The following is a 26,206-nucleotide window of genomic DNA, read 5'->3' as shown; positions in this document are numbered from 1 at the left end:
TTCATTCTTAAGTACCCAGGGTACTTTTCACCCCATCACATGTTAAATGCCATCTCTGCCACTGAGGCAGTATATCCTATATGCCCCGAAACAGAAGGACCTCTCTACCCTCTGAGAGCTGCTTTTATCTTCCTATTTCTCACCCCACTGCAAAACCATCTCTCAGTCATTGGTTAGGAGATGGCTCAGATAATCTCTGGAGGAGCTGTTCAAACTTCACCATTCCTTTATAGGTCATCAACCTAATTGCCCAAACCATGCAGCCCAGAGTTTTCCCCGGATGTTTATTTTTACACTGTTCTTTTCACCATTGTAAGATGTTTTCTACACTGACTGCTCAATCGATCCAGAAAGATCGATCTGGCGGCGGCGAATTTGCTGCCTTCAGGATAGACATGGCCTGGGACTGAGCAAAAACTAGGCTTTAACTCTAGTAAACTTCAAGTCAGTAGATTAGCACATGCTCAACTAATCACTTACTTTTAAATTCATTGGGGACAATATGGCATAGTAACTTAAGTTATCATGAGCACTGTCCCAGATACAGAGCAAAAGTAGTGCTGTATATTTAGGTCAAACATGCATGTGATTATGCTTGATTCTACATATATCGTGAAATTCCATTTCGAGCCTCTGTATCTTATTTTGAATACAAAATTCCAAGTGTACAAATAGTATGTTTATTATAGAGGAACTTGGTTATGATTCTCTAGATAAAGTTGTAACCAATGGTCCACTATAAAACTTATTCTGACCCATCCACACTGCTAGTATCTGAAGATCTGAATTTTTCTTTGATTAATATACATTTGTAGAATTTTATTTTCAGAAATGTAGAATCTGATTAGTTTATATGGCAGTGATTCAAATATCTGGTACAAAAAAGGGCTTCGGTTATTAAGCCATTTATATCTGAATTATGGCTTATGTACAAGTTTGAAAATTTATAATAGGCAAGTGAAGCTTGCAATTGAAGTTGTTTAGCATTTTCCATTATAAGCCTGTTATCAGTTGCTTGTAATTTTGACAAATTTTTATAATTCAGGCTAAAATTTTCTATGCTTGGTTTCTGCCTCAGACTGATTTTTTTTTAGGAAGTTTCAGGAAAAACAGTTCAACCATTCCCAAAATTAAGACTAAGAAAAAAATAGCTAACTTAGCCCATTGTTTTTCTACCCATTTTTCTGAAGTGCCTCATTGCTTCAGATCAAACACTTGAAATTTGGCCCAGGGACAGTTATGGGGCATGGGAGGAGGTGCCTTTGCTGTCCTTGTGAAAATCCACCCAGATTTGGCCAAATTATAAACCTTTGACGATTGAAATGTGTACACACTTAGTATAGACTTGAAAAAGCTTGCTGCTAAAATCTTTGAACACTCTATCTGCATTGAGTGTGCTCCAGTTCTATGGAGGTCTTAATTGCATTAGGCATTGAGCATGTTCCCAGGGTCCATTCAGTCTCCTACATGGTAGGCACAGAGCTACATTTCGAGACAGGAAACTGATGCAGTAGCAAAGCCCCCAGCTTTGGCTAACGGGAAGATGTATTGGGCTGGGAAGCAGGCAAAGACCTTCCACTGAGTGGTGTTAATAATTCTGTGCTTTTCATAGCTTTGACTATTGATGAAAGCCATATAGGAGGGAGGCAAGTATAATTTCCCCCATTTCACAGATGGAGTAACAGAGATTTTAATTTACATGGTCATGTATTTGTTCTACTGCACTCATTGGACAGCAAGGAGGCAATGTGTTGCAAGAAGTGAAAGTGTGACCTCTTATGTTCAATGCACTGTTCTGGAAACCAGAAGAAGGAAGTTCTGTTCCTGCCTCTGCCACAGTTGTCACATTTTTGTGTTGGGGAAGACTCCCCAATATACATCTACGTATACATGAGGGGCCAAATTAAAGTTGTACAGACAGCATTGATTTTTCTGGCATTTACTAACTTTTAGTGCTTGACTTGCAACATTAACATTCTTTCAACATAGTTTTTTGTGTTTGTGTACATTTTAACTTGCCGTTGTAAATGTTATAAACCAGCTCTTCTTGATTTCTGTTTGTAAATGTTCTTATTTTTTGGAGATTATGCAGGATGCCATCACATAATAATTTTCAGATCAGTGTTATGACCAGTTGGTATGATGACTAATAAATACATCTGAAAAATTTGTGACTTATTAAGGTTTAACAGAACTTTACAATTTAAACATAAAAATAATGCTAGATTGTTACCCATAATAAAGAAAGGTTTCAAATAAAAGCAGCCAGTGAGAGCACATTACACATTCTTTTGAGCACTTTGTCTTTCTCTAATGCTTCCTCATTAGTGCTTTTTCCATTTCTGATGGAAGGAGCTTCCCAAATTACTAGTACCTTGGGAAGATGCTTGCATTAGAGGGGGTACACAAACCATATCTAAAAATCCATGGCAGTTCAGAAGTAGGATTATAAAATCGTCATGTGATCACTTTGGAAATTAAGTTCTTATTTCCTTTCCCAAACCTCATAGTGATCCATTGCCAAGGGAATTACATTGGTGTTTTTAAAGGGGTGCATTAATTTGGTGTATGTTAGAAGATACATCTACAACTAAGTAAATTTATCTGATATAATAGAAATGTGACATTTAGTGTCAGGATAGTTTACATAATCTTAGTTTGTGATTTCCCTACTATTTAATATTGTTAAACAAGTGTTCCCAGTGTATCTTCTCTTGAATTGCACTTAGCAATCTTAAATCTAAGTGTTTAACAAAGGTTTTTGCTGTTGTTGTTTAATATACAATGCCTAAATTTATCAATCTTAAAAATGGGTATAATGTCTGCTTTTCAGAAATGATGTGATCTGAATTCCTTAACTTTTTAAAGATCTTTTAAATCCTATAAAATGGTATTACAGAAGTACAAATGTTGTGTAAATATAACATGCAAATTCTGAAAATAACTCTAAATTGTGCTTTCCCTTTATTAATTTCCCTTAATGTAAACTCGTGTTTAATTCATAAATATTTCCTTTAATGTTGAATTACTTTATTTATTAAGGTTATGTTGAAAATATCATCAGTACCATAGTACAAATCTGTGATTTTTGAGATGTGCTCACTCGTGTGAAAACTGTTTAATAAAAAATAAATTTTGAAAGCAAACTGAGAATGTTATACAGATTGTCAACCCCCATCTCTTCTGCTGTTTCCAGTACTCTATCTTTCCAAACATGGCCTCTTGCTTTTCTTCATCTCTGTTTAAACTTATCTACAAATGCTTCCTGTCAGGTATATTGCAACCAACGTAAATTCTGTATATTTGTATGTCTGGACAATGAAGAGGTTTATTGCTATAGCAGATATGTAAACATATTGTACAAAAACTATTTGTATTGTATAATATGCTTATAACCTGTAATTAATTTAAGAATTTCTTCCATTTAAAGCCATAATAGTTCAACTTTTCAGTTCTAATACCTTATACAAATTCCTAAGAATGCTTGTTTCTACCTTTCCCCACAAAGGACTAACACAAATGGCCTTGAAAGCTATGAGGATGCAGGATCCAGTGAAAGCAGGACTGTTAATGGCAGTGATTCACCATTACTCCCAAATGGAGGCTTTAAACCTTCTAGGCCTCCCAGGCCCTCCCGACCACCTCCACCCACTCCTCGTAGACCCACTTCTGCAGCTGGTATGTATCCCAGTACCAGATATCCATTTCAAAGCTATTTATAAGTTACATTCCATTTCGAATATCTTTTCTTGAGATGCACTGATCCCTTTTTTAGCAAAGTTGTTAATTCTTTAGAAATGCAAGATCATTTCTCCTAGGCAGAGCATCTTGGTACATTCTTTCTTAATAGCTGTTTTAATGGTTAGAAATCTCTCACTTCTGTGTCCATTAAAAAACAGTGGCTGTATTGCAACCACTGTCAGAAGTGCAGGAAGCCCCCAAAGGACCTGATCATGCAAATACTACCAAAGGCAATGTTTACTGCTGCGAGGTGGTTCATTGACTTCAGTGTGACTATGCTAACTGTTGGAAGGATTGGTGTCTAAAACAGCCTTCCCAAGTAGGTAATGGTAGCAGTTCTGACAGATTACTCTGTGTGTGTGTGTGTGTGTGTGTGTGTGTGTGCGCGCGCGCGCGTGTGCGCTACAAATCTGACCATCTACAGTATCAAAAGCTGTCATATAACAGCAATAGGCTGCCAAATTCTTCCTATTTTTTTGCCTTAAAATAGAATTGATACTTTTGTTAGTTTTTATTGTCTTCCAGTTGCTTTAAAAAAAAGAAAAAGGGCCATGACATTCAGACTTCTTTTCTGGTTGTTTAAGTGGCCTCCTAATGTCTCCTAAGAAATCTATCTTGAGCTGTGGACAAGTATGCGTAATATCTGTGTGCATGATGTGTTACGCAATCTGTATTCAAATATAGAGATATAGAAAATCACATTTATAGAAAATAACAAAATGAATTTTTCTTAAAGAGACGTTTAGCGGAGTCAGTTTCCTCACTAGGCCATCCTAGCAGCCTACTGAGAAGTGGGAATATTATTTGATTGAATGCCAGTCTCAGGTGCAGCTTGGGACCTCCTCAGGAAAGTAGCTACAGAGAATGCTCTCTCTCCTACAGAGCTCAGGAAGTGGACTAAATTGGGACTCATGGGTTCTTCTTTTTCAACCACTACACTAGACTGCATCCCATCCCTCATTTATAATATTTGAATATAGTTACATGGGCAATGCAGCTCTTTATCACATACAATGCTGAGATCATTGTTAAAAGGTGATTGCAGTGTTTGTTAAAAAAAAACAGAGCGGATGTCCAACTCAACTTTTCAAACCCACTCATCTTGGCCAAATCAGACACAATTTTTGCTTTGTTTTTTCCTAAATAATGATATGATGCTGACCAGACTGAAACTTTAAATGCTTCCCTTTAAAGTTTTCCACTCATTGTTTTTCTCTTGAATCAAGTTTCTTTTTAGATAGATGTCATCTAATTTGCTTTGTTTGGAAATGTTTATTGTTCATTTGTAAAATAAATGACTATTTAATTAACTAATCAAACTAAAAAGGGATTCATTTACATACCTTCAGTATTTACTGAAAGTAGGCAACTTGCTGTGTTAAAGATTATGAAATGTACCATCATAGAAATATAAGAGCTGTCTGCTGGTTGTTGGCAGTTCTAGGAATGTAGTATTTATGTAAGATGGAAAAGAATTGCTTCTGAGTTATCCAATAATGTAAAATGTGTGGCTTTATACCTGCATTCTTTTTGACAGGCCTAATTTACAAACCTTTTGTTTTTGTGGATTAACAATTTCTAAAACAGATTTCTTGAGTTTTAAACAGCAATGAGAGAGAACCTGCTAAGAACCTTTCTTCTGATTTTGTTTTCTCTGATTTCATAGCATGTGTCAATGGTCCTTCATCTATGTCCATAGAAAATGATGGGTCCAGTGCAGAATCATCACCAAGTACAACTCCAAATGCACCTTCAGAACAGAGCCCTGAAGGGGCAACATCTGGAACAACAGTTCCTGCAACTTCCGGTTTGACCACACCTCCAGTATCCAGACAAGTCCAGCCAGTAAATCCTCCATCTCAGCCACACAGCACAGTCAGTCAAGGTCCTCTTCCACCTGGGTAAGAGTTCAAGGCTATTGTACATTTTTGTTCTGTTTTATCTCACATACGGCAAACTTCCATAGCTTCCCAATAAGAATACTAGTGTATAGTTTTGGATTTTTAATATCTGCTTGGTTTGATTGGTTTTCAGGAATAGATTATGCAAGTAAGAAATTTAAATTTGTTGATGTTTCTGTTCTCTTTGGTGACATGCCCTCAAACTAATGAGCTGTAAAATCGCTTTTATTCATCTGGCAACCTTTGTCTTCAGAAAAGGATGAGAGGATATAATAATATATATATATTATAGTGAGCTATCGTTATTTTGAGGAAAGCAGTCATTGCTTGGTGTAATCAGGCTCTAAAGCCATCCTAAAGTCCTTAATTCTCAATAGCTTGGTTCCTGTGAACACTGTTCACATGATCCTACGTAGTTTGCAATTGTAGAATTTGCCAGAGAAACAGCCCCTTTGCCAGAGGATTGTGCTTCAGAATGTAAGCATTTGTTTTTTTCAAAACTGCGTGTCCAAACTTCACAATTGGTCACACTGGAAAGGTTTTCTTCACAGTGTAATTTATGAAGTGTTGCCTGCCTTTAATAGCCTGAAACAATAGCTCTCAAGGGTATAAACTGCTCCATTCATCTTATTTGCATGTAAACTCTGAAACCAAATGACAGTATTGAAAATGTCAATCTTGACTATTTCACTGCTGATAATTTCAACAGAAACATCAAGCTAATGTACTTATTCCTCAGTACCAGATTGACTCACTCTCCAGATGTCAAAAGTCCCAAATACTGTATACCATGGTACTAAGTCTTGTTGCCCACTGACAACTTCTGTGATGAAAATATGTGTTGTCGGCAAAACTCTGTGGCAAAATGAACATTTAGAGACTTAATAAAATTGAATTTAATGACAAAAACTATAACGCATTGGGTACTGCTGTTCTGATTGTATTACTCATTTTTAAATTTAATTAAATAAAAACTTCAGATGTTTAATTTACCTGTTGTTGCCACAAAATTTACATCAACTTGGCCACACAGTAAACAGAGTCTTGTGCATATCTTTTATTGCACCAAGATCATAGGTGTGTTGGTGCTGGAATATTGCTTGGACCAGCTCCAGTTTAAGGACCTGGGACTCCTAAAACACTTTCTTTTCACGACTCATTGCCTGCAGTGCTTTTTTCCTAGTCATCAAGCTGTTCCCAAGATGTTGGCTAAGAAGTGCAATTTTCTAGATTCCCAAACTCTGAAATTCTTTTCTAACATTCATAGGTGAGGATTTTATTGAATTTCACTCTGTTGCCAGTACACTAAAACATTAAGGAAGTAGCCTGGTACAAGAGTCCCCATAGAAGGATAGGGGAACAAACAAGTAGAGGAGATGATTTGAAAAAATGTTTTAATCTGTGAGCACTTAACTCTTGGAAAGACTAAACCCCTTTTTGGTTTTCTAAACTGGGGGAAGGTTGCCAAGAAAACTTGGGATCCTGGCTCTTTGTTCCTCTCCCTGCCCCATCCCTGAGTGCTCCTTCTGTTTTTCTCCCTCTTACCTCCCTAGTCATCCTCTGACCAAGAGCAGACAGTGTCATATGCTCCCACTCACATTTGTTCACCTATCTGGCAGCTTCCTCCTCTTCATGCCAGGAAGTGTTCATCTTTGATTTGTTCTTCTGTGAGCTACCTACCAATTGCCACTCTTCAGCATGGGCAGAATGGGAGGGCCATCTGAGAGAGCCGGGCAGATTTCAAGCCAAAAGAAGATGGTGTGCAGGGTTGGTCTGACTTCGCAAAGGGTTTCTGGAGTTTCCTTCCTTAGCCACAGATGCATTCTCTTTCCAGGTTTCACCACAGACCCTGGAAAATAGTCAGTCCTGAAGGTATCAAGCGCCTCAAGACTGGATGGTGTCCATAGGGCCAAAGAAATTTCTTTAGTGTTTCACAGATTTATAAAGCAATATTTGTGCTATCCATCTTAAATAGCAAGTTGTAAAATTGCATTGAAGTTTTGCTGCACTTTAGCAAATAACTAGATGTATACATCACACTGATCTTAGCACCTCAGCAGCTGGGCTAGAATAGTTTCCCTATTGCTCTGAACCATTCTGTGTTAGTTTATTGTGGATAAACTAAACTGTATGCAGTTTGTTGTTCTTTTCCATTTCCTGCCATTTTGTCACCCTCCTGTTCATTAGGAGTACACACGCGCTCGCTGTGCATATAGAGAATTAGTGTTAAAGTTTACAATTTTAAAATACTTCAGCTCCTAATTACAGTGTCTGCAAAGTTTTATTCAGGTTTATATGCCAACTTGCTCTTTTCATATTATGGACTCAATGCCATTGACATCAAGTGGTTAAAAATTGAATTCAGACTGGGATTCTGCCCTGCTTCTAATTGATTGTTGTAATTTGTATGTGGTGCACTCTTCAGTTACATTAGCTCTCTTAGTACTTCGTGGGTGGAATTCCATCCCTACTCTAGTAGGAATTTGTTTGCTATGCATTCTGCTTTTGAAGTGTTTGAAAATACTTCCTTGTAAATTCTACTTTTAAGTATTATGTTGTACCACTGCCTCCTGTATACATTTTAATAGGTCCCGTGAGTGAGGTACCAGTTAAGTGCTTTACAAATAATAAATACTTTACACAAAGTAATTATAGCACTTCTGTTAGCTTTAAACTTTATGCATGGTTTGAATAATTTTCGACCTGAAACTAAACAAGAATTATAGTAGTTCTTCACATAGTGTCCACTTCTCTCAAAAGTGTAGTATCCGCTTAGCCTTCTAAAGCAGAGCTAATAAAAACAGGAGATTAGACTCAGGCTCCTGGCGATGGAGCTTTCCCTTCACTTGCCTTCAGATCTAGGCCAAGAAAACTCCCCTGTACATTGGCCTCCAAGCAAGCATAAAGCTCTGTCAGTCTGCACCACATTCACCCAGGCCTTCCCAGGACAGATCATCAGAGGTTACCAGGAAGACTCCTAAGAGGATGAGTTACAGTATTAGCTCTCCTCAGAGAGAGCCTATTTAAAAAAATCCTGTCTCCTCAGAAAAAGACCACTTTGGAGACCTCAGGTCCTGGTTTGGATTCCGTTGAGTGTCCAGGCTCCTTTGGTACTGGTACTGCATCTAGAGCCCTGAGGTCTTCCAAAGATCACAGTACCAAGCAAGCCTTAGTACCAAAGCCATCCTGTGTATTGCCTCAGAATGACCATACTACTAAAGAGTCTAAACACACTACCTCCAGAAAGGCAGTACCTACAGACCCCATGCTACAGTCAGTACCTAAACAAGTCACCCTGGTTCCCTCAGTACCAATGAAGAAACCAGTATCTCACAGTATTTTGGCATTCCCGAAGCAGTCATCATCTTTGATACTGGGGACTTCTGCAAATTGGGACCCACCAAAGCAGTTTCAGCCCCTGGTACTGACTGCAGAACCTTGCTCCTTTTCAGCACAGATCTATCTGGCACCACTCAAATTTAGATATTCAAGAGACTGATTTGTCTTAGACAAACCAGAGTTCTCTGCTTTTAACAGGTACTGAGCACCTGTCAGTACTGAGATCAATATGGTTACCATGGTGGGACTTTTGCGCGGTAACGCTTGATTCTCCAGTACCCTCTGAGCTTGGCAGGGCTCCCCTAGATGATGTAGAGGAGTTCTCTTTGGATTCCCAGATCTCAGTGCAAGGTTCCTCTACTTACCAACATGGAGACACTTTCCCTGACACCTTTATGGGAAGAGATGTTCTAGAAACGAGACAAACTTGTGTCCCTTCTCATTGGTTTGAGCAACATTGGTTGCCACACCCTGTGGCCCCCCTCGGTGGCCACACTGGGACCTTGGACCACCTATTGGCAACAGTTTTCTAGTACTCTGTTTTCCTTGTGGGTCCCCTCAAGAAAGGCTATCTCTAGCACCGTCTGATGCTCCTCAGCATCCTGAACCTCAGGAGGAGTCTTTTGAGGATCAAGAGGCAAGATCAGACAAGGAGATTACTCCACAAACTAATATCTTCTCAGCTTTTCCCAGATGATGAGGCTGTGATGCCTCCCTTGCCTTCTTTGGCACACAATTTTAGACAGTTTCGGGAGCTAATGAAATGAATGGCTGACTCGTTACAGATCCACTTGGAAGAGGTGCAAGAGACAGCAACAAGCCCTTAGATATTCTGCATTTGACACCTTCTGTTTGAGGGCTTTCCTGGTAAATGAGGCTCCCCTGGAATCTGCCAAGCCCATCTGGCAGACCCCAGAAATTATAACATTTATGTAAATGCGCCAATTAAAAATAAATTATGTCCCAGCCAAGAACTCCAAATTTTTATTTTCACACCCTTCCCCTAATTCTTTGATTAGAAAAGCTGTCAATGAGTATAGGAGACATCACACTAAATCAGCACCCTATGATAGACCAAAAATGCCTCAACCTCTTTGGCCATAAGAGTTATCCATGACCCTCCAGTTTAGGATTGTGAATTACCAAGCTGTGATGGTGAAATACAACCACACCAACTATATCAACTTTAACAGCTTTACTTAACATCTGTCTGTGGAACATCATGAACAGTTCCAGGCCGGCATAGCCCAGGGTCAGCCCTTGGCAAGAACCTCATTATAAGCCTCCTTAGATGGTGCTGACATGGAGCCTGTTCCATGTCTCCTGCGGTCAACTTGTGTCAGTCTTCTTGTCTCCAACTGTGTGGATTTTCTAGGGAGGTCCAAAATAACAATGAAGATCTTCCCTTTGATGGTTGGAAGCTCTTCTGAGTCCACAGACTATCTGTGCATGCCCTGAAGGACTCCAGTGTCACCTTAAGATATCTAGGTATTCATATGCTTGCAAATAAATGAAAATTAAGTAGGTGCCAAATGGCCCAGAGATCCCACCCAGTCTAGCACTATAGCATGTAAACGCCAACTATTTAACCACCTCATCATCAAAGTGACAATTTTGATGATCTGATTGAGGGTTTGGAAAACCCCACCTCATGAATCTACAGATGCATTATTTTACCTGCCTGCTTCCCATTCCCAACCAGCATGGGAGCAGATTACATCCAACAACTGGGAAGTGGAGGTTATAAGATCAGGTTACTCTATCCATTTCACTTCTGTCTCTTCCACTTTCTTCCCTTTCCCTTTTCAGGGCCTCTCCCAAACACTTGCTGAGACAAGAAGTCATCTGCATTGTACACTTACAAGTCGTAGAACCAGTTCCAGTCCAGCACAGGGGAAGGTGATTTTATTCCACATATGTTCTGGTCCCAAAAAAAGAACAGAGGATGGAGGCCAATATTAGATCTCAGATGGCTAAAAATATTTGTAAAAATACAAAAATTCAGAATGGTAACTCTCACAGCTATAAGTCCATCACTTGATTCGGGAGATTGGTTCTTGACCATCGACCTTCAGGTTGCATGTTTTCATGACACAACTCAACTCTTCTCCACAAGAGGTTTCTTCATTTCCTAGTCAGCCAGGATCACTTTCAGGATTGGATCCTCCCTTCTGGACTCTCACCAGGTTCTCAGTGTTCCGGCAATGACCACTGCCAGATTTGTCATTTGGGAATGATAATTTTTCCAGACTTAGCTGATTGGCTACTAAATGGCTGACATTACAATGAATTTCATTCTCCAGTAAAGACAGCAATGTTCCTGTTCCATGAGTTAGGTCTTCAGATTAACATTGAAAAGTCCATTTTGACCCCAAAGCGACAGCTAGCCCCTACGAATTCTTCCCTGGATGCTATTTGTGGAAAGGTAAGCTCCGGCTGCTACAAATTCACAACATTAACCCATCTAATTTCAAAGATTCAGATAAGCCCTCAGAATGCAACAGGGAAGTGCCTCCAACTACTAGGACACATGGCATCTTATACCTTTGTGTCTCAACATGCCAAGTTACACCTCTACTGTTTTCACAAATGGCTCAGAAAATGGCTGCTTATTTCCCCCAAACAAACAATCTAGACAACTTGGTGTCTGTCCGACTCTGAGTCCTGTACTTGCTCAATTGGTAGAAGGACCCATTCAAGGTCTGTGTAGGTTTTTCTTTCACTCAACCTCCTCTTTTTGTCCCCATAATGTTGGATCTATCTCCTGTGGGATGGGGAGCACATTTAGGAACTTTCATTGCTCTTGTCAAATGGTCTGCTTAGGAGTGTCTTCTGCACATCAGCCTCCTGGAGCTGAGTACAGTCAGACATGCCTGCACCCGCTTTCTTCCATTAATCAGAAGCAAATCCATCAAGATTATGACAGACAATATAGCCTGCATGTTCTACATCAGTCTTCATAGGGGAGCTAAGTCCCTCTTTTTCTGTATCAAAGCAACTAAGTTATGGAACTCTGATATATTGCTAGCCACCTCCTAATTTCAGGCTCTTACCTTCCAGGCATACAAAGCACCATGGCTAACTATCCCAGCAGACATTACTCCTGTGATTACGAATGGGAACTGGACTTTTTCCCTGGAGAGATGGGGAAATTAGGGCTTTCATGGTGGACCCTCCGTTTACAGTGGTTTTTAAGGACAAAATTTAATAACAACCACATCCTAAATTTCTATGTAAGGTGTCTTCTGTATTTCACATCAACCAAGTCATCCATTTCCCAGTTTTTTCCCAAAGCCATGTCGGACCAGGCAGGATGCTGCCTTCCATACCTTGGATCTCAGAAGGGCAATAGCCTTCTATCTGGACAGTACCAAACCATTTAGAAACTGTTTAGAAACATTTAGAAACAGCCTGTTTGTTTGTCTCAATTGTTGACAGATCCAAAGGATCCACAATCTCCACCCAGAGACTCTCAAGGCAGATCTCTGGATGCATTATTTCCCACTGTGAATTGGTCAGTATCCACTCTCCTCCTAGAGTGCTAGCCCATTGCCCAAGGTCTCTGTCTGCCTCTGTTATATTAGTCATACATGCTGGAACTCTGTAAGGCTGCAACCTGGATCTTGATACATACTTTTTCCAGACATTATGTGATGGTTTATTCTTCTAGATCTGATGCTGCAGTTGGTAATGTTGTCTTATCTTCAGTATTAAACTTGTAATCAAAGCTCCCCCCCTCCTGATAGGGATGCTGGTTGGAAGTCACCTGAAGTGGAGCACCCATTTGGACACTACTCCAAAAAAAAAAAAAAAAAAAGGTTACTCACCTTGTGCAATAACTGGAGTTCAAGAGGTGTGTCCCTATGGATGCTCCACTATCCACCCTCCTTACCCTCTTTTTTTAGAATTTCCTCTGTGGGGCTTTACGGTGGAGAAGGAGCTGAGATGGTTCACCCATGCAGCCCTGTATGTCCATGATACAAAGCATGAGGATGTGTAGGGCGTATGCGTGGACTAAACAGGTACTGCTAACAAAAATCTCTGATCTGAGGCACATTGGATGCATGCACACCTGAAGTGGAGTATGCATAGATACACACATCTCGAAGAACTCCAGTTAGTGCATAAGCTGAGTAACCTTTCCTTTTTTATTTCTAGATGGGAGCAAAGAGTGGACCAGCATGGTCGAGTATACTACGTAGATCACGTTGAAAAAAGGACAACTTGGGATCGGCCAGAACCACTTCCTCCGGGGTGAGTCAGTAGAATAAGTCCAGCCTCCAGGGATATGTCTAGGCTAGCGTTTAGCTCAAGTTAATTGATTACTAATTAACTTGAGCTAGCTAACACATTTGTGTAAAAAAAAAAAAAAAGATTATGATTATTATTATTAGTCTGGATATTACACAAACACTTATTCCAGGACACACATGTTTATGGTTTACCTAGGCTGAGCCTTAGGGTAAACATCAAACGTTAGTGGACTGTCGCTAGACTAGCATGTATAAACATGTTATCAGATTAACACGTATAAGATACCAAACTAGCATGTATACATGGCTAACTCCAGTTAAAAAATTTCTAGTGTAGACAAACTCCAGGAGACTTTGTGACCCAATTTAAGAGCTTGCACATGCTTCTTTGGACCATCTCTATCCCTATACAAGTAGTGCATGCTGGTGCCTTGGAGATGAGGCTTAGTCACTTTTTCTTTCTTCTCTTATTCTCCAAGAGTCTCCAAAAAAATCTGTCTGCATTGTATGTGTTGCGTAGGTTTTGGGGAGAGGGAGAAAGTATAGGAAAAAGAGGAGTGGAGAAGTTTTACTAGCTGTCAGACACCGAGCAGTCATGTCTGCTTATAAAGAAATAAGGTGCTCAGGATCATTCATGGTAAAAAAAAATTAGGTTGTTAGTCTTCCCCACCCTGGGGAAAGGAACCAAAGCACCACAGCAAAGGTTACCACAAATAACAGCAAGGGGTCTTAGCCCAAAAAGTACTAAATTCACTAGCCAACTCTGAATAAGTCCTGGTTAGTTCTTTGATTTCTATCCTGTTACCGCAAAAACAACGAGAGGCCTGTAGCACTTTAAAGACTAACAAATTTAATTTCTGCAGGCATAAGCTTTCATGGGCTGTAATCCACTTTGTGAGATGTAAGGAATAGAAATTAGATAGGAGGTATATATATACATCTAAGGGTAAGGAACAACAATGGGGAAGTTAGGTTTAAGCAAAGTCCATTCAGTTAGAGTAGTTGAGGCCTATTCACAACTATTGCTTTGCTCCGATCCCTCAGACAGAGACAAACACCTACAGGATCTCCATAAAACATTCTTAAAACTACAATACCCATCTGGAGAGGTGAAGAAACAAATTGACAGAGCCAGACGGGTACCCAGAAGTCACCTACTACAGGACAGACCCAACAAAGAAAACAACAGAACACCACTGGCCATCACCTACAGCCCCCAACTAAAATCTCTCCAACACATCATTAATGATCTACAACAACGGTTCTCAACCTTTTTTTCCCCGTGTACCACTCGGGTCAGGTACAGTCAGGTCAAGTACCGCTTCACCTGACTGTACCTGGCCCGAGTAGAACTCGGTAAATAGGCGGGGTTGCGTGGAGGGATCAATACCCTCCGCTGAAGCCCTGCCGCCATTTGACCATTTTCGGCGGCAGGGTGGGTGGGACTTTCGGCAGCAGTGGGCTTTCTCGGCAGCAGCAAGGGGGGAGTGATCGGCGGCGGCGGGGTTTCTCGGCGGTGGTGGGGGGGAGGATTCAGCGGTGGAATCGGCGGCAAGATTTGCCTCGCGTACCACCGAGCCGTCTTCCGCGTACCACTGGTGGTACGCGTACCACCGGTTGAGAACCGCTGATCTACAACCTATCCTAGCAGATGATCCCTCACTCGCTCAAGCTGTGGGAGGCAGACCTATCCTTGCTTACAGACAGCCCCCCAACCTGAAGCAAATACTCACCAGCAACCATACAAGATGAACACTAACTCAGGAACATACCCCTGCAACAAACTCCATTGCCAGCTGTGCCCACACATAGACTCTAGTGACACCATCACAGGTCCTAACCACATCAGCCACACCATAAGGAGCTCATTCACCTGCACATCTACTAATGTAATATATGCCATCATGTGCCAGCAATGCCCCTCTGCCATGTACATTGGCCAAACTGGACTGTCACTACGCAAAAGAATAAATGGACACAAATCAGACATAAAAGATAACATCCATAAACCAGTCGGAGAGCACTTCAATCTCCCAGGACACTCTGTAGCTGACTTGAAAGTTGCCATACTTCTACAAAAAAAAAACTTCAAAAACAGACTTCAGCGAGAAACTGCAGAACTGGAACTCATCTTCAAACTTGACACAATCAGCCTGGGTCTAAATAGGGACTTGGAATGGTTATCTCATTACAAGAAGTAATTATCACTGTTCACAAATTCTCACCTCCTAAGCAATGATTCTGAATAGGCCTCAACTACTCTAACTGAATGGACTTTGCTTATATACCTAACTTCCCTATTGTTGTTCCTTACCCTTAGGAGGTATATATATACACATCTATCTGATTTCTGTTCCTTACATCTGACAAAGTGGGTTACAGCCATGAAAGCTTATGCCTGCAGAAATTAAATTTGTTAGTCTTTAAAGTGCTACAGGACTCTTTGTTTTTGCTGTATACAGGCTAACACGGCTACCCCTCTGGAACTTATCCTGTTACCATGCCTCATGTTCCCATCTTCTAACCTTGCGGCACACCTGCACCTTAAACAAAGTTTTGCTAATCATACTCTTCCAGTAATTAATAGCCCAGCAGCCAATAACATTAGCTTTTACACCAGAGCACATATTAGTCCATTTCCTGGTTTTCTGGGGACACCACATCTTTTAACCAAAAAAGCCTTTTCTTTTTACTTTCACACTCTCACTGCTGTTACACATAAAACAAGAAAATGTAAAACTGCAGAGAGAACTGAATCTCAAAGGGAAAAACAGCCCTCTCCTCCGCCCCAGACAGACACACCAACCTGTCGCACTAAACTTGACAGCTTAAATTCTCTCCACTACATCAGTGTATATCAAGTATTGATCAATACAGATATTATAGCAGACCTTGCTCAATACCTGACCACTGCTCACTTTAATTTTTTGGTAAATGTCACTTATTTCAACTACGTATGGAGTGAAATACTTAGTAAAATGAGGGCACTCTTTTGGTTTTGTGAGGTTAGATTAGAAGTATGCCAGAAAGAGCATGAGGGTATCTCACGTTTTGCAGCCAGAGCTGACAATGTTACTTTAATTTTTTTTAAGAGGCAGTAGACTGCAATTACTTCATGCATCCATCCCACCCCTCAGATATAACTAATAGGTAATAACAGTAATGACTTATCCAGAACCAGCCAGATGTGTAAAGCAGCTCTTGAGCACCAATTAAAAGCACTGAAAGCACTACAAGTGGGGTGACTCTGACTAGATTGTGGTATTGTGGAACAAAGTGAGAATAATTCTCTCATTTTAGAGAGCAATTTTCTCTAACTCTTTACATTGTTTCAGCAGGAGCTGTAATAGGGAGATATGTGCTGACCACATTGAACTTTTCATTTAGCTATGCTCCACGTCCAATTCCAAATTTATCTCCTGCTTGCCTTCCCGCTTTTCTGACTCTAAAATGGTTCTAAGCCTTTGAGGTCACTGCATGCTGTTGAGATGCCTTATTTGCATTGTTTAGCTGGGAACGACGAGTTGACAACATGGGGAGAATTTATTATGTCGACCACTTCACTAGAACGACAACATGGCAGCGACCGACATTGGAATCTGTCCGGAATTATGAGCAATGGCAACTTCAGCGCAGTCAGCTTCAAGGAGCTATGCAACAGTTTAATCAGAGGTTCATATATGGGGTGAGAAATCTATCTGATATGATGTATTATGGAGGAGCATCCCCATTTCCAAATTTCACCCATCCACCTCCCCCTCAAACAGATCAAACTTCCTTCCCCTTCTCCTTCATCCCTTCTGCACACACTTGGGCCTGGTCTACACTGGTGGCTTAATTCGAATTAAAGTCCCTTAATTTGAATTAATTACTCCCACGTCTACACTTGTTCATTGTTAATTCGAATTAAGGAGTCTTTAAAATCGAATTAATAAAACCACCTCTGCAAGTGGATTAGCACCTGAAGCACATCAGTTAATTCGCATTAGTGTGAGTGTGGACGCAATGGGACTTCATTCGAATTAATTAGCCTCCAGACTTTATCCCATGATGGCCCATTTCAGTACCCTCCCCCAAAGCAGCCCGGGGAAGATTTAAATCTTCATTTCCTGTGGTGAATGGGTTTAAAATCCAAGCTATGATCACTCCCACACACACACAACAAGCCCTTGGCAGTTTGTCTCTTTAAGGGTTTGAAAGATTTCACCACCCCCCTCCCCGCGTGGTGAATACGTTTTAACTGCCCAGCAAGCCCTTTGCAGTTTGTCCCTTTAAGATTTGTCCCTTTGAAAGTTTATCCCTTTAAAGTTTGTCCCTTTGAAAGATTTCACCCCCCGCCCCCTCTCCCCGCATGGTGAATGCCTTTTAAATGCCAGTAGTGAGAGGAAATGCTTTGCGACATTGTTTCAGTGGCCAATCATGGAAATTGATACTTTCTTAAGAGTTTGTTCACAGTGCTACATGTGGATACATTATATCATGCTTTCCATCAGTGAAATGGAAACATTTGTATCACTGTATTAATATACTAACTGACTCCCTTGTTATTTATCTTACATTCTAGACACCTGTAGAATCAAAATCAAAGGCAAGCAATATACAGGAGGTGGTAGGGGGAGCATAAAAAGCAAACAGCGTACAGTTCTAAAGTAATCCAGGATAAACTGCAATGTATTTGTCATGGTCAAAATGAGAGCATAGTTCAGCTGGCTCCATGTGCCTGCAGCAATGGCGATCGGGGGAGTAGAAAAACAGCATGAAAATCCTTTTCCTGTTTGTTTGGGGGTGGGGGAAGCAGCGCTGCATCCTGGGATGATGACACTCGTCACAACAGCCTCAATGGTTAGTTGCACTGTGGGATAGCTTCCCACATTGCACTGCTTTCTAATTCGAATTAAGGCTGGCCAATGTGGACACAAGAAACCAGCACAAACACTGTGGTGTGGACAGTCTGCAGCGCTTTCTATAAATCGCTTTCTGTAATTCGAATTAAGCTAATTCGAATTAGTGCTGTAGTATAGACATAGCCTTGGGCTTGGCAAGGGGCTGCCAGAAGACTGTCCCCTGTAAGGATGCCAGAATTAAAGTTGTGCATTCTTTGAGGTATGGTGGCTGTGTGTTAGCAATGAGGTGTGTGTCTCTGGATGTGGGAGTAGAAGGTATGTACAATTGATAGCCTTAATTTATTTCCTTGCTTTCGTTTTTATGTATGGCACAACCATAACTGACAAACAGTAGTGTTTGTTATATTGCATATAGCTTGTGAAATATTCCTCATGTAGCAAAGTGCATGTATGATGTACCGAGAAAGGTCAAAGGGGTGAGAAAATGGTTCAAAACCAGCTGTGGTTTAGATGTTGTGGCCAGCTAGCAAATGTAGTGTCTGTTTATGCTGGTAGTGTTTGGAGATTTGTTCAGGTTAACTCTTTTTGTTCAGTCTTCATGAATTCTAAATCTCAGTCACTTCACTATGTAGTGTCTTCTATTGGTTGGCCAAAGATTAGAATGGGAAGTTCACCCAAGGAAGCAGTTGAGGCATTTTATGAAGGTAAAATGCAATTATAGCATGTCAATGTTAAGAAAACAAGGGGAGTTAAAGCAATCCAAAATCCACCAAATATTCATGAATGGTAGACTTCAACTGGGCATCTGAAGGTACTTAGGACAGGTGATGTAGGTTGTTAATGGCTACTTACAAAGAAAAAGTTTACCTCATAAATGGTGGGGAACCATGCTAAGCTACAAGAACAGAGCAGCGTTTCCTGATTGTGTTAGGCTTGAATGTATTTGATTCTGAGACTTGTTTCATTTCTGTGTAGGCTGGGGCACTTTCCAAAGAACAAAGCTTAAACCTGATATTTAATCCCTTGGCATTGAAGTTACACTTAACAATGCTAATTGCTGCAAAATATGTTAACAGCACGATTCTGAACCCCTAGTTTCATGTGGTTAAAGAGAATTGAAGAGCCCAAATGAATCATCAGTTTGTAATGAATCTAGATCTCTTCAATGGAAAAAATCCTTTGGACGGTGTAGCACTAGAAAGAATGCATTTGCTGTAGTGATCTATGGCTAAACTAGAAGTCTGGAAAGCAAATTGGTGGTGGGTGGTCATTATTAATGCACCGTTTTGTGTGTGTGATATGCAGAACCAAGATGTTACTTCCACACAGAACACTGAGTTTGATCCTCTTGGCCCCCTGCCTAATGGATGGGGTAAGTCCTTTTCAGTTGGTGTTTTATAACCTACCTAAACATTAAGCATACTTCTGCCAAATTATTTAACCAAATGTTTTTTATATACTTTCTTTTTTTCTTTAATTAAATGTGGATTTAAAATCCCTTTTTATTAAATCTAATCAAAAGTATGGTTTAAGAACCAAGTGCTGACATGGTGTATGTACAATACCGAAAAGGTATTAAAAAGTACACTGTATCATTTTGCTTCACTTCTAAGTTGCAACTGACTTTTTTTTAGTGTCCTTATCATACAGTATGGACTTTTTCCTGCTGCTGTTACTATCTTCACCATTTTAGTGACGCAGATTGTTTTATATTGCTTCTGGTGGAGAGACAGTGTTTTTGTTGGTCTTGAAAGCATTTGTACAGGTCTGCCAGCTAAGCAACTTTGTGAAAAATATTTCCAGCATAATTTTAGCAGTCAATATTATTGCATTATTTTGTTTGAAAGATAATATAAAAATTGTCAGGACTCGTCCACACGACAAATGCTTTGTTGTCACACCTACACTGGAATAGCTATACTAGCAGAGCCCCCAAATGGAGATGTGGATAAGATGACTGACAGAGTTGTTCTGCCAGCATAGCTAAACAACCTCCCCAAACGATGCTAGCTATGTTGGCAAAAGCACTCTTCTGTCGGCATAGTTGTGTCTGTGCCAGGGGTTTTGCTGGCATGGCTTTGTTGGTGGGGGTGTGATTTATTTATTTTTTTCCCTCCACACTCATAAATGATATACCTGTGCTGGCAAAACTTTGTAGTGTAGACTAAGCCTTAGTACTGAGATGGTAGGGCAGAGAAAACTAGATGGCAATCAGAGTGATATAATTTTAAGTTGAATATCTTTAGTTGGCAGAGCTAGACATGGATTTTTTTTAATAACATTAAAAAATTGCAAATCAAACTTTTGAAAAGTTTCTTACATTATTGTTTGGACTTCTAGTCTTGGATATATGTCAGATATCAATACAGTAAACTGTCAGACCCGCACTGGTGCCTTATTCTACCCGTGTGGTATTTCAAAAAACACTGATCATTAGTTTGTTTGCCCACCCTACCCTCCACCCAAAGAATCAAACCTCCATGTACGGTAGAAATCCAGCTACTTGTATAACCTCCTTGCAGACATGCCTCTGCATGTAGGCTTTTCCTTTAAAACTGAACAGAATGCTTGTTACCTGCCAAGGCTTGATTTCAGGGCTTTGTGTTTCTCCTGCAACATCTAAACATAGTGAGAAGCTGCATATGCTGTGGTTCTCTAAGGTCAAATTGCAGAAGACTGAATCTTGATGGTTAAGTGAAGGAGAAATAGATTTTCAACAACACGTGTGTATAAGTGTGCGCATATGTTTGCCTGAACATATTTTAATTGTGTGAGATAATAAACATCTATATTTGTTTATTTGGAGTATAAACATTTTTCTTTTGCCGCAGTTTTGGCTCATACTTGAACGTGAAAGCCATTCTACAGTTCATGTGCTGCCATACTTCCTTAGTACTTATATACATGTCTGGTGTACCCATGCACGTTTCTCAATTCTTCCACTAACAAGTTACACTATATTTGAAGGCCCAGGGCAATGATCCAGGCAGTTGGGATTTATAATGGCTCATGAAGGAATGCGGTTTTCCTGTGGAGAAAATCACTTCCATTTTTTTCATTCTCCAACTAAAAATAGGTTTTTTTCTCTCTGATTGGGAAAATAAATAACTGTACATGTATAGATGTTTTAAGTACAGTTTTTGTTAAAGATGGAAGGCTCAGATTGATTTTAAAATAAAAATAATATTGGTATTTTAATTTTTAAAAATGGAAAAATATCTGCATGAGCATTCCAGAACAGCCAGCAAAAGTAAGAAAAATTTTAATTAAAGTAAAATGGACAAGTGCAAATTTGGATTCTTCCATGGTGAGTTTTCTTCTTTTTGGCATCTGCTGAAGAAACCTGTTTTTATAAAAATGGGAGGGAAAAAAACTTTCTTCTATTATTATTATTATTTATTATTATTATTCACAGTAAATATATTATGCTGCAGCCCAAAAGCCCCAGTTGGGATAGGGATCCCACTGTGTTGGGTGCTATACGGACACACAAAATAGATGGTCCCTGCCTTTATGATCTAAAGAATATCAGATGTACACCCTGAATGTTGTTTTTCGATGAGGGTAGGTTACGAGACATTTCCAAACATTCCACTAGCATTTGCATTAAAATAGATTTCTGTTGCTGAGAAACTGGTAAGAAATGATGGATTTGGAGAGGGAATAATGAATCAAATATGTTAAGTTTGAGGTGAGTTGCTGAGAGAATATAAAGAAAACAAATACTGCCACAAGATGTGCCAACTATTTGGTTATTTTAAGCATGGTGTGAGAAGTAAATTATGCGGAGACTGAAATTTCTTTTTTGTTGTTTCTCCTCAGAAAAGAGAACTGACAGCAATGGCAGAGTGTATTTTGTCAATCACAACACACGTATCACACAATGGGAAGATCCCAGAAATCAGGGGTAAGTATTTTAAGCCATCAGTTACATAATTTCAAATGGATTTTGAATATAAGTGTTATGGTTACTATTTTAGTGAGATTGAGAACTAAAGGCTAGTCTGCGCTTAAAACTTAGAGCGGCACAGCTGTATCGGTTCAGCTGTGCCGCTGTAAGAGCGCTTGTGTAGCCACATTATGTTGACAAGAGAGAGCTCTCTCACGCACACAATAAAACCACCTAAACGAGCGGCGGTAGCTATGTTGGCAGGAGAGCATCTCCTGCCGACATAGCACCGTCTACACAAGCGCTTATACCAGCAAAACTTACGTCACTCTGGGGAGTGGTTTTTTCTGCATTTCTGATTGCTTGGATTATACCTTGCTGCCCCTCTACAGGCTTTTCAGATGAGACTCACTTAGTGTAGAAAGTGATACAGACCTAAAGCAAAAATTATTAAAAGGAACATTGCTTGCATAACAGGAAACCAGTCAGGAAAATCCCAGTTAACAGCAACACCTCTCCACAAAAACAAAAATCTTATTCTTTTACAAAATCAAAGATCAACAGGAAATGTTTCCATTAATGGAGGAAAATTAAATGGAAATAGCCTTTTAAGCAAACCTTCCCTTAGTGTTTGTAATTCATACTTTACAGCACTAGAGCATGAGGACCCAAAAGTTAAATTTACTTTTCTTTTTTGATGGTCCAAGCTGAAAGAGCTGCATAAAGTAGAGAGACAGCATAAATAATTAATGTTAATTTGTTAAAAACAAAAACAAACAAACCTCAGTCTTAGATTATTAAGATGAAAGTAGAGTGGAACTGAAGTTTCCTTAAAGAAGGTGGAGTATTTCTATACATAGCTTTAGTTTATGAAATGTAGAACTTAAGGAAAATGTTTAAGCCTCCTGTTATTTATTTGTATTATTTCCTAACTTAAAACTACTGTTCAAAAAGCTCTTGGCCTTCTGATGAGGCATGCAGTATCTATAGAGTGGCTGTGTGGAAACAATGCACTCTGAGAGCAAGAGTTATTGCAGGAATGTTACTATTCAGGTCTTCCAAATATCATCCCAGAGACTTCCAGCAAAGTGTGAAATAAGATATTTTTTATTGTTAAATTTAACACACAATGTTTGAAGCCATCCTAAAGGATAATGCTGCCCCATATCAGGAATAGTGTTATATGCTTTTACTTTGAAATGGTCTCATAATTTCATGGCTTTTTTTTTTTCCCCAAACATCTGTGCAGATATTAATGGGGGTATTGGCAATCTTTGATCTGCTACATCTTTCCTCTTTTATAGCAAATGTTTAATACAGTTCCTGAGATTTTTTTTTTTTTTTTTTTTTTTTTTTTTTAAACCTAGTTACACTGTCAAATAAAATTCTGCACTTTGGGGAGAGAAAACATACATAAACTTTACCAGATTTCTTCAGATTTCTCTTAACTATTGGTTTTTCCTTCTCTGTAGTTCAATTTACTAAGCTGATATTGATTATTCTGGTCTTATTGTGGTATCTGGCATTGAAATTTAAGAATACAGCCAAGTAGAAACAAATCAAACAGAAAATTCCTCAGAGAAATCACCACAACTTTCCATAGTTTCTGCTAATTTCTGTTATCCCTGTCCATGTTCAGTTGACGTCTTGTATTAACTTCATCAATTATCTTGTATTTTCTTGTGTCCCATAGTCAATTAAATGAGAAACCCTTGCCAGAGGGCTGGGAAATGAGATTTACTGTGGATGGCATTCCCTATTTTGTGGATCACAATAGAAGAACTACAACGTATATAGATCCCCGCACTGGAAAATCTGCTCTGTAAGCCTTTTATTCAAGAAGACAAACTATATTACACTAAGCTTTTTTGCATATGCTTTGTTAACAGGTATTGCCAAGTATGTTTTTTGCAGAAGGTTTTTTGGCATACCAGTAGAGCTTTTAATTTCCCATTATTTCCTCCACTGAGGATCTTCAGCATTCCTGACTGTTCTCTTTCTCCCTACATATGCTATATTTTGAACACTTTACAATTCTTAATTATTGAGGCTCGGCTCCTCTGATGGCTGTTATCCTTCCAGCCAAATACTAGATCAGATTCTTTGGTTTCCAACTATGCCTCTCAGTCAATAAAAGCTATTGTGCTTAACACTGTATCCTCACTTTTCCTTCTGTGTATTTCAGTGTGTAGGTAGATGCAAATGCAATCCTTTAATGTATTCTAGCATCCTGAAAACCAGGATTTGAATGTATACAGAATTGACATGCTAACTTAAGTCAGGTTGAGTGGAAGTAGATTGGAAATTGGGGTTGGCATTTAGTTAATTTATTGTAAGAATCTTTGTTAACTTTGGTGGTCAAAACATCATTTTTTAAAATTGCATATGAACGCAGAATCTTTCTAATAGGTGCATTTTGCAAATTAAAAATAAATTTAAAGTAAATTACTCATAAAGATTTTTTTAGATAAAAACCTTTTCTGAATGATGGCCTTTCTGAAGCACATTCCCAATTAGAAAACTGGCTTGTTTAAGCAGCTAGGTAAATCCCATAAGCTTCATAACTGTAGTATTTTGCAGCTGTTATGCTGAATTTCAGCAATGTTTCAACAGCTAATTTTTTCTTCTTGTTTCCAGAGACAATGGACCCCAGATAGCCTATGTGCGTGACTTCAAGGCAAAAGTCCAGTATTTCCGGTTCTGGTGTCAGGTAAAAAAAAAAAATTTAATCTTGGAAATGGCTTGTTGAAATTCATCTTCCAAAGCTGCATCCAAATAGCTTCAGTTGGAACCATTTTAAACATAATTTGAAGCAATTTAGACTAATACAGTTGACCAGCATGGACTAGCATAAGTTTTTTTTTTGGTTTTTTTTTTAAACTTAGTAACTACAAGACTTCAACATTGTTCTAAAACTCTTTAAAACAAAGAAGGGGTTCAGTTTTGTCTTCATCAATGATTTTTGTGAAAAGTAATATTTCTAAAAGGCTTGAGAGCAACATATTTCTGCTCTTCATGTAGAGAAGTTTACATAAAGACCTATTTAATGGCCCTCAGTCTCATTCAGTTTCATAATTTAGGCTAGGTCTACACTACAGAACTATATCAGTATAACTACATCACTCAGGGGTGTGAAAAATCCACACCTTGAGCAACATAGTTATACCAACCTAATCCTTGGTGTAGACTGCGCTTTGTCGATGGGAGAGCGGCTCCCATTAACATACCTATCGCCTCTTGGGGAGGTGGATTAACTGTACCGACAAGAGAAGGTTTCCTGTCAGCATAGTAGCGTCTTCACTAAAGGGCAACAGCGGCGCAGCTGCACCACTGTAGCACTGTATGTGAAGACAAGCCTTTAGGCACCTACGTCACTCAGAATTGGCTTTGAAAATTATCAGAGACACTGGCACCAATAATTTTGCAGTTTTTATTTTTTGTGAGGAAAATAAGTGTAAATATCAATCAGTTTAAAATGCGGAACAGCTTTCAATAAAATTTGGGTGGAGAATTTCTCTTTTTGAGAAGGGATTATAGATCTATGCAAATTATCACATTCTCTTAGGTTATTATATTAGAACCTGTTTAAAATTATATCATGGGATCATATATGTCATACTGATATCAAAAGCAAATTATTATTTATATTACCATAATGCCTTGGATCCTATTGTGCTAGGGTGTTATACAGTGAACAAAAAGGGACAGTCCCTGTTCTTGGGAATAAATTAAAACTCAAAAAGTTAATTTTGTTTTTCTGTATCAGACAGGCCAGAGAGATTCATCAGTCTTTTTTACAATTTCTGTTAATTTTGTTTGAATGTTTATTCAAGACACTTATTTAAAAGCTGTATATATTTCATTTTTTAAACATTTTGCATTCCAGCAACTGGCTATGCCACAACACATAAAGATTACAGTGACCAGAAAGACATTGTTTGAGGACTCATTTCAGCAGGTATTGTATTGTTAACACATGCTTTCTTACTGTGTGTACAAAGTTGTACAGGCAGATCTTTTGAACTTTGTAGCTGAAAGAGAACATCAACCTTAATCTTTTGATATCCCATTAATAATGGTTAAAGTGACAGGAAAAAAAACCACACTCATGCTATGCCTGGAGCAGATTCATAATTGGATACACAAGGCAGTGCTAAAACTTAGCATACTGCCGATGTCTCTGTTTGGTGCTTGTGTGCGCCAAAAAGATTACATCATAATTGGTTTGCCTCTCTTCTG

At 39.2% G+C, this 26,206-nt stretch overlaps 1 protein-coding gene across 4 annotated transcripts in view; it reads left to right on the top strand.

The window, feature by feature from the left end:
* ITCH (itchy E3 ubiquitin protein ligase) overlaps nt 1-26,206 on the top strand; it is a 103,153-nt gene that overhangs the window by 53,360 nt on the left and 23,587 nt on the right. For 3 of the 4 annotated variants that reach the window (XM_067554467.1, XM_067554468.1, XM_067554466.1), the window contains exons 7-15: nt 3,509-3,678; nt 5,408-5,642; nt 13,140-13,235; nt 16,745-16,919; nt 19,384-19,450; nt 21,901-21,985; nt 23,661-23,789; nt 24,605-24,677; nt 25,854-25,925. In XM_067554467.1, the coding sequence (XP_067410568.1) occupies nt 3,509-3,678; nt 5,408-5,642; nt 13,140-13,235; nt 16,745-16,919; nt 19,384-19,450; nt 21,901-21,985; nt 23,661-23,789; nt 24,605-24,677; nt 25,854-25,925 (1,102 nt within the window). The remainder of the gene's footprint in view (nt 1-3,508; nt 3,679-5,407; nt 5,643-13,139; nt 13,236-16,744; nt 16,920-19,383; nt 19,451-21,900; nt 21,986-23,660; nt 23,790-24,604; nt 24,678-25,853; nt 25,926-26,206) is intronic. The other variant, XM_067554469.1, reaches the window with a different exon arrangement.

This window comes from Emydura macquarii, unplaced genomic scaffold, assembly GCF_026122565.2.
Source record: "Emydura macquarii macquarii isolate MOO-44397 ecotype Brisbane River unplaced genomic scaffold, CSIRO-AGI_Emac_v2 contig_1483, whole genome shotgun sequence".
Classification (NCBI taxonomy): domain Eukaryota; kingdom Metazoa; phylum Chordata; order Testudines; family Chelidae; genus Emydura; species Emydura macquarii.
This window is presented reverse-complemented; position numbering and strand designations above follow the sequence as displayed.